This window comes from Tasmannia lanceolata, unplaced genomic scaffold (assembly GCF_043159265.1).
Source record: "Tasmannia lanceolata isolate RefF3 unplaced genomic scaffold, GAP_Taslan_0.1 ptg000006l, whole genome shotgun sequence".
NCBI classification, from domain to species: domain Eukaryota; kingdom Viridiplantae; phylum Streptophyta; class Magnoliopsida; order Canellales; family Winteraceae; genus Tasmannia; species Tasmannia lanceolata.
The window spans coordinates 15,920,320-15,936,322 of record NW_027518683.1 but is presented as its reverse complement, the minus strand read 5'-3'; the positions used below and the strand labels follow the sequence as shown (position 1 = coordinate 15,936,322).

The window sequence follows — 16,003 nt, the reverse complement described above, 5'->3', positions numbered from 1 at the left end:
TCTGTTCGTGTTCTTTTATCTCTTGCAGTTACCCATGACTGGCCTCTGCATCAGTTAGATGTCAAGAATGCCTTTTTACATGGTGAACTTACTGAGGAGGTGTATATGGAGCAACCTCCTGAGTATGTTGCTCAGGGGGAGATGTCATCCTCAGTATGTCGGTTGCGGAAGTCTATATACGGTCTCAAGCAGTCTCATAGAGCCTGGTTTGGACGATTCAGTGATGCTATCATGAACTATGGCATGAAGCAATGTGCAGTTGATCACTCCGTCTTCAGTTCTCATTCCACTACTGGTTGTGTGCTATTGATATTATATGTCGATGACATCATCATTACAGGCAGTGATTCAGAGGGGATACGCAGGTTGAAACCTTCTTGCAGAAAGAGTTTTCAACCAAAGATTTGGGTCGTCTGAGATACTTTCTTGGCATTGAGGTTGCATATTCTACTAGAGGTCTCTCCCTCTCACAGAGGAAATATGTACTAGATCTTCTTGAGGAGATAGGTCACCTTGGAGTGAAACCTGCGTCTGCTCCCATGGACCCAAATGGAAAACTCCTTCCAGAAGAAGGAGATTTATTAGATGACCCTGGCAGATATAGGAGGCTGGTGGGTAAGCTCATATATCTCACAGTCACTCGTCTAGATATATCATTTGCTGTTGGCTCAGTCAGCCAACATATGAGCTCACCCCGTACTTCTCACCGGGCAGCATTGATTCAGATTCTTCGCTACTTGAAAGAAGCACCAGGGAAAGAACTCGTATTCAAGAAGCATGGTCATACCCAGGTAGAAGGCTTCTGTGATGCAGACTGGGCATGATCTCTAGCAGATAGGAGATCCACCACTGGATATTGCACCTTTGTTGGTGGCAATCTAGTGTCGTGAAAAAGTAAGAAGCAGGACATAGTCTCCAAGTCGAGTGCCGAATCAGAGTATCATGCTATGTCTCATACCAGCGGGGAGCTTATTTGGTTACGTTCTCTCCTTTTAGAGATTGGTTTCTCTTCATCTGCTCCAGCTCAGCTGTATTGTGACAATCAAGCTGCAATTCATATAGCTACCAATCCGGTCTTTCATGAAAGAACCAAGCATATAGAGGTTAATTGCCACTTCATTCGCCAAATGATACAAAGAGGCGAGATTCATGTTTCTTTCACGAGATCTGCTGATCAGTTAGCAGATGTGTTTACAAAGCCCTTAAGCTATACAAAATTGAGTGACATATGTAACAAGCTTGGAATGTACAATATATACATTCCAGCTTGAGGGGGAGTGTTAGAAGGTGTATTGCATACCCTAAGGGCATAGTGGTCTTTGTATGTTCTCTTTATATAAATACTAAAGTGAGGGGGAGTAAACAGAACTTCTTCCTTTTTCTTCTCATTCTCTTCTTTCACTCTAACAGTTTTATTCATTAACGGCCTGTTAGTAAGATAAGAATTGCCTCGAAGAGGTGCTTTGTACATAGTTCAAAGCTGCTTTATCGAGACCAAGTTGCTTTAGCTACACCAGTGAAAACCATTACCAAAGCTGAAATTGAGGGGAATGCAGTGCAGCAGCAGTGTTCAATGTGAAAGTTACTCCTTTTTATGGCTTAAGTCCTATGAGTAAAACAAACAGTTTGGAATTTGGATGCATGGCATTTGGTTTACTTATTTTCCATGAAATGTATTTTCTAGCATTAAAAGCTTTCCTTATTTTCTAAGAAGATTGTATTACCCTGAATTTTTTTTCCTCAGTTCCATACGGCCACATAAGGTATTTAGGCAACATTTGGATGCCCACAAGATTTAGATTTGGATTTCTCACATTTGCAGTTGAGATTTAGAACTGGACCAGATCCTTAGATTTCCAAATCAGCTACAACAGTGGAAAAAAAAAGTCTGATTTGCAAGACATTATTTGGAAATCAATATTTGTGGTAATTGCCTTCACCCTCGCTGCTCCTCAACCTTGCTGCTGTAGCAAGGCTACAAATTGTCTCCTCCAATTAATGGCCTCCACTCTTTCTCTCTAGCAAGGTTACAAATTGCTGACATCGTGGATTTGTGGCCCAACAAATGAACAGTTTGATCATCCTATGAGGTGGCCCAATAGTGATTTGGGCAGTGGTAAATCGACTCCCAAATACCTTAAATTGACTCCCTATGTGTCTTTCCCTCTCATTTGCGTTAGAGAGAGAAAGAAAAGAGATAGACACATGAGGGGTCGATTTAAGACAGAGGAGAGAGAGAGACACATGAGGCGTCGATTTAAGGTACTTATTTGGGAGTCGATTTATCACTCCCCCTTTTTTTTGGTGGGCAAGTTGGGGTTAGTCGAACCCCAACAAATAATGGACTTCACGTGCAAATACCCTGTAACATTTCGTTGATAGACTCAAAATATATGAATTTTTATAGAGATTTGCTAGCGTCCATAGCAGACCATCTGCTAAATGCCTTCTGTGATGGACGCTAGCAAATCCCTCTTTAAAGAATAGGCAGGCAAGGAAATAATGAGAATGGGTGGAGTAAAAAAACCAACGATTCAGCCTTTATATACAGTAGTAGTTATTATTATTATTAAGATTATAATTAAGTTAAGTTAAGTTAAGTTAAGTTAGATTAGATAGTAGTTAGATCAGATTAGGAAGTAGGGGGTGGAGATATCATTTCAGGCTTCTTGTTTTCAGGGCGGTCGGTCTGTCGGAATTTATTTTACTATCTATAGCTAACCAATCAAAAAAAAAATAAAAATTTCTATAGCTTTTCAAAGAGTAAAGTATAGAAAAAAGATTTAAAAGGAAAGAGGGGTGTAATTTTTATTCTTCTCTTCCCGTTGTGCCTGGAAGCAGTAGGGCATGGACTCTAATTCGAGATTAACAATCACCCAGCAAGAGCAATTAAGGGTGGAGCATACAGTCTCGGAGATCTACAAGCTTCTCAATGATGTCTCCTCACACGCCCAATCTCTTATGTAAGCTCCTCCTCTCACAAAACAAAAATTTTAATTGGATTTCTAGTGTTCGTTCCTCTGTTTCCTTGGTTTGCTGATCTTCAAGCTTCTAGGTTTTTTTCCGGTCTTCCACTGTAACCACAAGTTTTGCTGCTTGACAGGTTGGAGCTTTGGCGTGAAAATCACATTGAATTCTTAACAAAAGGCTTGGTGTTACTTGGACCTAACTTTTATGTGTTGGATGCCAAGTAAGCCTTAAGTTTTATTTGTCTTCGATTGATCATGAACTCAATTTAATTGTTTATCTTATCGTATACAATATAGTTAGTTGGTCTGGTTTGAACTGAACCTTTGATCAACAGGTTCACTTTCGTTGCTTAATTTTTGAAACATCTCTGCATTATGGCAGTTCATTGGAGGCTAATTCTTGAGTGAATACTACATCATAGAAATCAAATGAAATTTACTCCTGGGATTTAAAAAAAAATAAATTTAGATTCATTTAATCCAAGTTGAGAACTCAGGTGAGGGATGAGTAGGGTGAAATCGATCGGAGGAAACCAGCTTTGTTGGCAAGGATCAATGAGCTTGACGGGATTAACGAATCTTCTGATGAATGATTTCGGAAAAAAAAAATGAAATGATATCCAATATCAGGCAGACTGCAATCTATTGATTTTACAAGAATAATTGAAATGGAGGTAGAGATCTAGTCATCTAGATCCAAATGGCCTAAAGGAAGGAGAAAAAACATGACGTATTTTCATATTATTGCTAGTATCAGGAGGCGGAGAAATAGGATCCTGTCCTTCTTAATTTACGAAATCTTGACTGAGGATCAGGATGCTATTTCCTTGGAGATAGTGTCCTTTTACAAGCATTTTTAGGGGCCGTTTGGATACATGGATTTTTGAATCTGGGTTTTAGTTTGAAAACATTGTAAAAGAGGGTTCATGATCAAGCTGCTGTATGCTGTCCGGAGTCCGGACAGTGTTTCTTGGATTTTAAGTACGAAATCCAGGTTTCAGAAATCTCGTGATCAAGCTGCTGTATGCTGTCCGGAGTCGGGACAGTGTTTCTTGGATTTTAAGTACGAAATCCAGGTTTTAGAAATCTCGGGAGAGATTTCTAAAACCTGGAAACGGGACGATCTCCAGCTCTCTGGCTCGACGGAAAGAAGGGCATGAAATCTGAAAATGACAGACGGCCTTCTTCTTCTCTCTTCTTCCATCCAGGATTTTAAGGAAATCCAGGATTCTAAAATCTGCGTATCCAAACGGCTCCTTACTATTCCGAGACTAAGGTCCTACCCACCTCTGTTGATGTTACTTTTGGGCAAGTGGACCCTATTGCTAGAGATTTGCTAGAAAGACCTTTTTTTCTTCAGAGGAGGTGAAGAAGACTCTGTACTCTTTGTAGGGAGATAGTGCCCATGGTCCTGGTGGGTATTGCTTGACATTCTTTCACGACTGTCAAGGATTCCTTAAAAGGGGGTATTGGTTGTTTCGTAGAAATGAATCACATTTTTTCTAGATTATATAGTATTTTATATTTTATAAATGTTTATTTAAAAAATCAGTAAATTTGGGAGGCTTACCTGTCACCTCATGCCTCTGCCTATGAAAACACTTGTGTGTATGTGCGCGCGTGCGCGTGCGCCATAGAGACTTTACCGTCTCTTTGGATACCTTAAACATATACTCTTAATTGCATAGTTTTATATCTGTCTTAGTTAATAGCTTCTGAAGTGGCTTTAGTGTCCTATTTACAAATAAGATTTACTGAAAATAATATTATTTGCAAATAAGGGCCAATTTTGTATTACGGAAAGATGTCCTCAATCTCTAATATCAATTTCCACAAGATATCTCCATTGATTCTCTTTTAATGTGATCTATAAACACTGTAAAATGTTCATATATTTGAAGCATATATTGATTTGTTCAAGCTAGAATAAAGTTTATGGAGTTTTATACTAGAAAGAAAATTATTCATGTGGAACCAGTGAAATCAAGATGTTAGACTTATTATTCAGTTTAACAATAATTACTGATCTTTCCCACTGACTTTTCTCATTGCATTGCATTTTTTAAATTGTAGAAAATGGTAATCTAGGCCTTCTATGATCAAAACTCAAGAATTCTAACATACCTGTAAATGCAACGGTTTTGTGAACGTGTTTGAATGGGTCATTTGGTGGACTTGTTGGTGCCTTCATTGCAATTTGTAGTTGCAATCTGTTGTTGTCTTTTTTTTTTAAGACAACCAATTCTTGTTATGAATCGTGTGCTATTTGTATGTTTAATTTTTTCATCTCGGATAATTTATTAGCCCGCCATGAGTGTCACAAGATAGCTCTACTAACTTATGTTTTTATGTTTCCCATGGCTCTGGGTACTAGTCGCCCTTGGATTTGTTATTGGATCCTCCACTCAATTGCTTTGTTGGGAGAGTCTATCGAATATGAAATTGAGAACAATGCAATTGATTTTCTCTGCCGTTGCCAGGTTGGAAGTTTCAACTGTATCTGGTTGCTTACTTTTTTGAAATGATTCCCATGCTATTCTTATTATCTGTCTAGTATTCTCATACTATTGTTGATCATGTTGATATTGGAAAATTTGTAGGAAAATAAACACGATTCTATTACTATGGAAATGATACTTGACCCAATTTGGTAGTATGTGTGGTGACCTCCGCAATAACGAGTCTCATTCCTTATTTTTTCAACTGCATTGTATACATAGTAGAATGACCCATGTGACAATAATATTGTGGTGTCCAGCATTGCCAATTTGCTTGGCTAAACTAGAATGATGTTATATAGATACCATGGTTTTACATTTCCACAGAAACCGACATGGAACGACCAAAATGTTTTCGTTTCTATCCCTACTAAAATGCATACTGAAATGGAAACCAAAACTGTAAGTTTATTAGTGGTATGTGTTACATAACTATATTATATGAATTGCATATGAAATGTGGTGTATGTATTATTATATATATTTATATGAATTACATGTGAAATGTGGTGTATGTATTATTATATAATTATATATATGTATATGAACTACATGTGAAATGTGGTAGGTAGAGAATTATCAGACATGCGCGACAATGCATGTCACTAGGTTTTCGATGCTGTTAAACCATCATGGATGGCCGAGTTGCTTATGTGATGATTTCTAAGTGTGTATTTATGCTTACTCTAGAATATCCTGAAGTTTCATCTTAAAATTCTATCATTTGCATATGTTTTCCATACATTTCCGTGATTTTACAAGATTTCCACCAAAATTTCCAACTGAAGCCGAAACATTTTCATTTCCGTGGCAACCAAAATTAGAACTAAAACCAAAATGTAAAACCTTGATAGATACTAGATTATTACATCAATGATAAATCACGCTAACAACCAACAATTACTCAAGCTGATGTAGTGACGAAGAATATATATGGCATACCATATCATAATATTAACAACTAAATTGTCAACCTATTATTGTCATGCGACATAATAAAGATATAATTCCAGTTATGCACTAACTACGGTTATAATGACATTTAAATCCTACGTGCTTCAAATGATGTGCATTTCTAGGGTAAAATTAACCTTTATAAAGCGAATATTATTGCCATGAAATCGGGTAGAAGTTTGCCTTGTGCCTAGATGGGTTAAAAAAAACTCTTGAACCTCTCCTAGTTGGTACTATTCAATTACTCATAAACCTACCTCAGTTTTGGCAACAACATACCTGGAAATGTTTTATCCATAGTTACTAAAATCTCCTTTTGGGCCCATACCTGCTTCCTAATAAAAACATAGCCGAGATATGCATGAATGGGAAAGGTGTCCATAAAGAATCGCACTATAAATACTAAAGAAACACGTTTCCAGCATTTCAAACATGCGTGGCAATGCATGTTACTAGGTGTTCGATGCTGTTAAACTATTATGGATGACAGTTTTCCTTATATGATGGCTGCTAAGTGTATATTTGTGCTTAATCTAGCATTTCTTTAACTTCCATCTTAAAATTCAATCATTTGCATATGTTTCCATACATTTTGTTATTTTACGGGATTTTGCAGGGAAATTTCCTACTGAAACCAAAACATTTTTTGTTTTGTGACAACAGAAACCGAAACTGAAACCAGAATTTAAAACCTTGTATATATTATATGATTTTTGTGAATAACCTGTGCATAATATTCACAAAAATCATAACCACATTAGCCACATGCATAATATTCACAAAACTCATATTATATACATAATGACAGTTGTTTATAATGCAAGAATCTTTGAGGGGATCCGAAAATCCCCCTATTTCATATGTATCATAGTAATAGCTTCTGTTATTTCTTGGGCGATGATCCTGCCCCTGTTCCATCTCGTGTCGGCCTATGATCTTTGGGAGGGGTGGAGGGTGGTTTGCTCTAACAGGGAAAGTCGAGCATTGATAAACCAAGTTTGGGAAGCTCTGTCGGATGGTTTGGTTAAGATAAATTTTGATGGTTCAAGTTTAGGTAATCCTGGTCCTGCAGGTATTGGTGGAGTCTTGAGAGACTCCAATGAAGCCGTCATTTGGCCGGCCAATAGGAAATTCGGATGCGAGTGAGGCAGAGGTAAGAGCGGCACACCAGGGAATAAAGCTTCTAGATAAGGCATTGTTGAATAGAACTATTGTAGAGGGAGATTCACTGAATGATATACATTGGCTAAGAGGGGCGGTTGTGCCACCTTGGCGGTGTGCGTGCTTTTTTTATGAGATTCTGGATCGGATAGGAGGATCCTCAATCGTCTTCAATCACGTAAGAAGATCGACCAATAGTGTAGCTGATAGATTGGCTCGGGAAGGGGTTGGAAGGTAGGGATTAGAGATATTTGATTTTCTTCGCCTTGGTAGGTTTTATTTTCTTTGGGGTCAGTTTATTTTTTCTCTCCTTTCTGTACTCTCTTTGGGTTGACCATCTTGGTCTTCCTTTTGTTTTAATGAATTTCTCACCATTCAAACAAAAAAAAATGACATTTGTATGTTGTTATGATCTTGTAATGCTAATAATAAATTTGATAATGTTAATTGGACATTAAGTAACAAAGAATTTCGGTCAAGAGTTAGGAACTTAAAAGCTAGAACTTTGGATTACTAATTGGTTGGCTGACAAGGAAGATAGCATTAGAAGATCATACTCAACTCAACTCAATTCAACTAAGCCTTTGTCCCAAAGTAGTTTGGGTCGGCTAAATGAATCCTTTAGAAAATTTTCATGAAGAAGGTGAAAGCATCTACCCGGCTCAAATTGACATAATGACATTAGAAGATCATAATGACATAAAATTATCATCATGCATGTACATGGTTTTAAATTTCCACCCAAAACTGTCATGACATGATCTATGATCTGAATGTTTCCATTTCCATCCATACCGAAACGATACCAAAATTGAAATGCATACTGAAACCAAAACCATAACTGATAGTAATATACTATATCGGTATGTGTTATATAATTATATTTATATGAATCACTCCTGAAATATGGTATATGTATTATGAATAAATATTTATATGAATTACATGAGAAATATGATATGTATTGAATTATCAAACATGTGTGACAGTCCATGTTACTAGGTGTTCGAAGCTATGAAACCATTATGGATTGTCTTCCTTATACAATGGTTTCTAAGTGTATATTTGTGCTTAATCTAGCATTTTTTGAACTCGCACCTTAAAATTCAATCATTTGCATACGTTTCCATACATTTTTGTTATTTTATGGGATTTTCAAGGAAATTTCCTACTGAAACCAAAACATTTTTGTTTTGTGACAACAGAAACCTATACTGAAACCAGTATTTAAAACCTTGTGCATATATTATATGATTTTTGTGAATAAACAGTGCATAATATTCACAAAAATCATAACCATATTAGCCACATGCATAATATTCACAAAACTCATGTATTATATACATAACGACAGTGTGCAGATGTAGGCCAAAATATGTGTGCGCGCGCGCACATGTGTGCATGTGCGCGCTTGCTGTTGAAAACCTTATTTTACACATATATATATATATATATGTATATATATATATGTAAGTATAGAGAGAGAGAGAGAGAGAGAGAGAGAGAGAGAGAGAGAGAGAGAGAGAGAGAGAGAGAGAAGGGTTCCTGCGCTCGAGTGCTGGAAACAGGGGTGGGGTGATCCTAAGCATTCATTTGACAGGTCCCATCATGGATGGGGGGTGTACCAAAAATCAGCTCCATTGGACCCTCTTAGGGTGTCCATTTGTGGGGGAGAAAATGGACAGATACTGTTTGTCCACAAATCTGCCCATTTTTCACCCACAAATGGACACCCTATGGAGATCCAATGGAGCTGATTTTTGGTGGACACCCTATCCATGAAAGGGCCCATCAAATGAACGCTTTGGATCCCCCCGCACCCAAATGTGGCCCATCTCTGTTTCTACGCTCGAGCGCAGGAACCCTTTACTCATATATATATAATGTTATCATCACTATTCTATTTTGATGAGGGCACTCCTAACTTTAATAAAAGTATGCTATGGCCCGCACCATAGGATGATCCGAACCGTCCATTAGATGGGTCACAACCTAAATAGGTTGTGCTCCAAAAATTAATTCCATAGGTTGATCCTAACCCTTGAATCTTTCGAGGGTTAGGATCAACCCTCTAACATACAGATCGGAGGGTTAGGATCAACCTATAGAACTGATTTTTGGGGCACAACCTATTTAGGCTGTGGCCCATCTAATGGACGGTTTGGATCATCCTATGGTGCGCGCCATACCGTTGTTTTAATAAAGTGAGGAGTGGCCTCATCAAAATACAGTAGTGCTGATAACATTTCCCTATATATGAGAGAGAGAGAGAAATGTTGTTGCGCTCAAGCGCACGCCCAAAATGGTGCGCTCAAGTTGTTAAAACGTTTCCTATTGGTTCCTGTACGTGGGACCCAAACATTTAGCGCAATAGGAAACATTTTAAACAACTTGAGCGCACCAACACTTCTCTCTCTCTCTCTCTCTCTATATATATATATATATATATATATATATATATATATATATATATATATATAAGAAAAGGGTTCCTGCAAATGTGTGCAGGTAAGTTACTTGCACACGAGTGCTGAAACAGGGTGGGAGCCACATTTTTGTGGGGATCGAAACCATTCATTTGGAAGGCCCTTCCATGGATAAGGTGTGGCCCAAAAATCAGCCCCATTGGATCGTTCTAACCCAATCAAAGGAGGGGGGGAGGATGGACAGACACTTTGTGTCCATGTTTTTGCCCATTTTCCCCCTCCACAAATGGCAGGGCTAGGATGATCCAATGGGGCTGATTTTTGGGCCACACCATATGCATGGAAAGGCCTTCCAAGTGAATGCTTTGGACCCCAAAAAATGTGGGCCCCCACCCTGTTTCAGCACTCGTGTGCAGGAACCTTTTCCTCATATATATATATATATATATATATATATATTATGGCTCTCACGACCTTGATAGCATTTGCATGTATAAGAAATGCAAATGTGTTCTTGAATTCTTTGGGATCTACTTGCTTGATGAACTTCAAAGATGTACGGTCAGCTTGGATCATATCAGTTGTTATTGTGGATACATATATGAAAGTGTTTCTTTGAGGTAAAATCACTAGCTTAAACGAGGATTCACATATTGTTTTTGGTTTGACTGCTATAACTTTTGGGTAGTGGTTTTGTTCTGGTTGGTTATATTGCTGTAGCTTCTTTCTCCTGGGTGATGTTTTCTTTGGACATTCTTAGCTTGGTTATTAATGAAGTCTTTGTTACCTATCAAAAAGGAGGTTCTAAATACAGTTCATTGTCTTTGTTATTATACAGGATGCAAATGGTGGATATGGTGGCGGACCTGGACAGGCAAGTCCTTATCATATTGTGGCTATTACTCTTACCACGACGCTAGTCTTGTCGTATTTGTTGATAATACAAGTGAATTGCAATTGGTACTGTTTTGACCTTGTGATTTGTAGCTCCAGCCACAGGTTCATCAAACTTCAATGTTTTCCTCTTCAACCACCTATTCCTCTGTTATAAATGGAGTTAGGGTTTGAGAGAGGAAGAAGAAGAGGAGTGAAGAAGATGGAGAGTCTCCACTAAGGAAGTCCAAATGTAAATGATGTATATATAGGCCCAAATAGGGCATCCAATGTACAATGACTACTATACACCTAAGACTACAGGTAATACCTAAACTACCCTTGTTATTCTACACTCCCCTCAAGCTGGAGTGTATATGCTATGGAACTCCAGCTTGGTGCAAAGAAAACTACAAAAACAATTAAAAATAACAAAAAATACATAATCTCATACACACATCCAGCTTGGGATAACACTCCTCAAGCTGATGTGGTAAATACATAATGAAAAGCATAAACAAAAGACAACGGCCACCATGAACAACATTGAGATCAACAGGCATAAAAAAGAGCAGCTCCTCTTGAAGTAGCATGCCGGCGAGAGCGATAAAAAACAGGGCCTTCCCTGAATGAGAGCCTAGCAAATACATCTGCAAACCACGAAGGATCGAACAGGGACACACCGGCAAGGAAATAACAACGATCCATCAAGCAAAATAGCACACCAAAGGTGCGCACATGAGCAACGACGAAGCACCATGAGCGGGAACACCGACTAAGCAGCACAACGGCAAGAGAAGATAACCACCGATGGGGAAACAACTAGAGACAAGGTCAACAGGCTTGGAGAGAAGAAGACAAGAAGGAGAAAGATAACCAATCAACGATGGGGACACCATCGCCCGGAAAAGAGAGGTCGACGGAAAAACAAAGCCGTCGCCTGTAAGAGAGCTGACCAATGATGGGGAGACCATCGCCCAGAAAAGAGAGGTCAACGGGAAAATGAAGCCGTCGCCTATAAGAGAGCCGACCAACGATGGGGAAACCATCTCCTGGTAAAGAGAGTTTGACGGGAAAACGAAGCCGTTGCTTATAAGAGAGCCTACCAACGGTGGGGAAACCATTGCCCAGAAAAGAAGGTCGACGGGAAAAACCGATATCGTCGCCTATAAAAGAGCCGACCTACGATGGGGACACCATCACCCGGAAAGAAGGATAAGGCATAAAGCCGGACAAGACTTCAAGAACACGGAAAGGAAACAACGAACATGGCGAAGAACATAAGGAGAACACAACAACACTCCCCCCCTCGGGCAAGACTACATGAGCACGGAGATGAAAACACAAGCAAAGTCGACAAGAAAACAAGAAGATAACAAGACAAGTCGACAAGAAGACAACACTAATACTCCCCCTCAAGAGAAGACAACGAAGAGGACAACACTCTCTTAAGAAGACAATAAAGAACTACATGAGAACCAACACTCCCTCTAAAGAAAAGACAACAAAATAAGAACAACATGATAACATGACAACACTCCCCCTCATGTTAAAGTCGAATACCTTCAACTTCTAACAAAAACAAGACTAGCAAGGCACAACATCTCTTTGAGACATTTCATCAAACACTTGGTGTGCTCCTTTGAAGAGCAACACAAAATACATAGACGACAATGGAAAGAAAGAGATAATTGCAAGACAACCATAAGAGAACAACAAGACAAAAGAGAGAGAAGAAACAAACCTCCAAGCAGGAGTGGTCTTATGGGAAACCGGGAGATGGGGAATGGCCCCTTTTTTTGTTTTCTGATTTTCGCAAGGTTGCAATTAAGTATTTCAACGGAAGCCACACCAAGACATAAACATAATCGCAAAATGAAATACATAATCGCAAGGTTGAGTGTTTAATTGCAACATGTGATTAAGGAAGAGGGTGAAAAAAAGTAATCACAAGACTCACAAAACAGGGGAATCACATCATGCGATTAATAACACAGAAACAACATAAGAAAGTTAATTGCACATGGGGAGAATGGTTAATCGCAAGGTAGGGTTGAGGGGAGTAATCGCGTCATGCGATTAAGGGGAGGAAAGATTGGAGATGTTAAGAGATGTAATCACAAGTTGGAAATGAGATGTAATCGCATGATGCGATTACAAAGCCAATACTTCAGTTTCACGGAGAGAGACAAAAATGAGAGTAAATACGTGGGGTTTGAGGCTAGGGTTTGAGTTCCGGTTTGACGGAGAGAGACAGAAAGATATTAGGAATCGCATGATGGGTAGAGGAGAGAGAGAAATATGAGAAAGACCACAACACTGAGATAAAAAAAGGTGAGATAGATACGTCCGAGAGGAGAGATTGATATGTGCGAAGAAGGGTTAAGGTTTCAGCAAAACCAAAAAAAGAAATGTAGAAGGAAAGATATTAGGAATCGCATGATGGGTAGACGAGAGAGAGAGAAATACGAGAAAGACCACAACACTGAGATAAAAAAAGGAGAGATAGATACGTCCGAGAGGAGAGATAGATATGTGCGAAGAAGGGTTAAGGTTTCAACAAAACCAAAAAAAGAAATGTACCGGAGAGAGAATGACGTGAGGTGAGGATAAACTCTTCTTCTTTCCTTAGGATCAGCCCTTTGGCTCTGATACCATGTTAGAAATGGAGTTAGGGTAAGAAGAAGAGGAGTGAAGAAGTGGAGAGTCTCCACTAGGGAGCTCCACATGTAAATGATGTATATATAGGCCCAAATAGGGCATCCAATGTACAATGACTACTATACCCGTAAGACTACAAGTAATAACTAAACTACCCTTATATGTTATTCGACATCCTTTTTCCCTGATACTTTTACCAACTTCGAAACTGTAACATACTAGCATGTAAAACTAAAAATTGCCTTTTAAAGTTTCTGCAAGTTCACTATAAAAGAAAGAATGGAAAGTTCCCTCAGGCTGTTTGGTGCAAAGCAGAAAGTTATTTGCGAAATTCCATACTTACGAAAATTTGAAAAGACGAAGGAGAATATAAGCGTGGTTGAGGGGGGCGCGTGGTCGTGAATATGAATCCAAAGGGCTGTCCAACACAGAGTCACCAAGGGTTTATGAAGTGATTGGTTGAAAAGCAACCCTTGAGCTACAACTACATGTTTGCTAAGGATACTTAAATGATATTAAGTGGGGTAATGAGACATTCTAGCAACACATGCTCCCCCTAACTATGTGCAAATAATATATATATATATATATATATATATATATATATATATATATATATGAGGAAAAGGATTGTACGCTCGACCGTACCTAAAGTTAGGTACGGTAGAGTGCCAAATCACATGGGTCCCCCATTTTTGGTGGGCATCTAAACCATTCATTTGCAAGGCCCCATCATAGATAGGGTGCATACCAAAAATCAGCACCATTGAATCATCCTAACCCCTCCAAAACTGGAGGCCAAAATGGGCAGATTTGTGGACAAACACTGTCTGTCCATTTTGGCCTCCACACATGGATGGGTTAGGATGATCCTATGGAGCTGATTTTTGGTATGCACCCTATCTATGATGGGGCCTTGCAAATGAATGGTTTAGATGCTCACCAAAAATGTGGGACCCATGTGATTTGGCACTCTACCGTACCTAACTTTAGGTACGGTCGAGCGTACAATCTTATTCCTCTATATATATATATAATAATAATAATTCAAGGCACATATGACTTATCATGGTGAAAATGTTGGCTAGAAGCCAGAGAAGTTAAATGTTTTAATTAAAGTGATGGTACCGAGTGAATCGCTTTTTGAGACCCACATTCTGTGGAAATGAATTTCACCTTGGAGGAGTTTAATGCAAAAATCCTTTAAATTGAACTCCAACCCGAAACATCTGAAATCGATTTCTCATTCTGACCATTGCTTTGTAGATTGGTGTTGGAAAGCGGCGTCTGTCGTTGACCTAGTGTTCCTATTCTCAATGGGTTTGGTTCAGTTTATGCTAGCACATCAATGATTGACTTTTTAATCCCCACTACTAGCTTAAAGATCTTGATGGCAGTTTCAGGTTGAGGATTCTCTTGTTTTATTCCATTAAAATTTCCGAAAAGGACTGTGAAATAGGATATTAACATTTGACTTTTATTCCCAAATATCTCATTTGTCCATTTGCCAAAAATATGTGAAAGAAAACCCATTTCACGTCAAACCATTGAAGAATAGAGCGCCCAATTCATTTCACAACCTAGATAGTTTGCCAATCCTTTCATCTCTCTCTCTCTTTTTTTTTTTTGAAAAGTGACAAAAATATATTAAAAATCATACGAAGAATACATGCGAGGGGACCAGTAGTCCCCTAAGTATTACAAAGTATTAAGACATGGAAAGTATTACTAAGAACAAGAAAAAACAAAACACAAAAAACAAAAAGTAGACCTTAAGACCAACGACCGGCCCTCCCAAAAACTCCTTTTATCATCCACCCTTGCAATTCTGTGAGTCTTCCAGTCAAAATATTTCCAAAATATCATTTTCTTTCTCTACTTAGAGGGGACCTAGCCACCCCTGGAAGGGTCCAAAAAAGATTGCCAAAAACATTTGATCTACCCACATTGCTCTTGATAACCACTGATGCTACTCCTTCCAAAAAAATTTTCTTCACTCATTCAAGAAAGGGTCCCCTCAACCTATACATTTCTCCAACTCCAATAAAAGAGACTTGATTTCATGATGAAAAGCTTCTTCATCCGACACTATAGCCTGATCTGCCTCATTTAGAGTCCTATCCTTAGAAACTTTACCAGCCAAAATCTTCTCTTACAGCTTCCGAATCCCCACCACTTTCTTCGCCTCCACTCATGCCGCCTTTCACTTCTTTCATCCATTAAGTACTTGATGAAAAAAGGATGTTTGTGCATTGGCTTATGGGATTCCTTCACGTTGTAGGTCCCAGTTAAGCTGAAAAAAGCTTCCCTTCTCCTCCTGTTGGCTTCATTCTTAAATAGCGTCCATTGCCTTTTTATGAATTCGCTAATGACTTCCCTACGGGTTGGAGAGGACTTCGAAGCTTGTTCTTCATTATAGTCCATGCCCCTAATCCTTAATAAAGCCTCCTCCATTTCCACC

The 16,003-nt window shown here is 38.8% G+C and overlaps 1 protein-coding gene across 1 annotated transcript in view; it reads left to right on the top strand.

The window, feature by feature from the left end:
* The first annotated feature begins 2,791 nt into the window (after nt 1–2,791).
* ERA1 (Prenyltransferase family protein) overlaps nt 2,792–16,003 on the top strand; it is a 40,680-nt gene continuing 27,468 nt past the window's right edge. The window contains exons 1-4 of the mRNA XM_077382550.1: nt 2,792–2,963; nt 3,104–3,190; nt 5,344–5,449; nt 10,847–10,882. Coding sequence (XP_077238665.1) covers nt 2,848–2,963; nt 3,104–3,190; nt 5,344–5,449; nt 10,847–10,882 — 345 coding nt within the window. The 5' untranslated portion in view covers nt 2,792–2,847. The remainder of the gene's footprint in view (nt 2,964–3,103; nt 3,191–5,343; nt 5,450–10,846; nt 10,883–16,003) is intronic.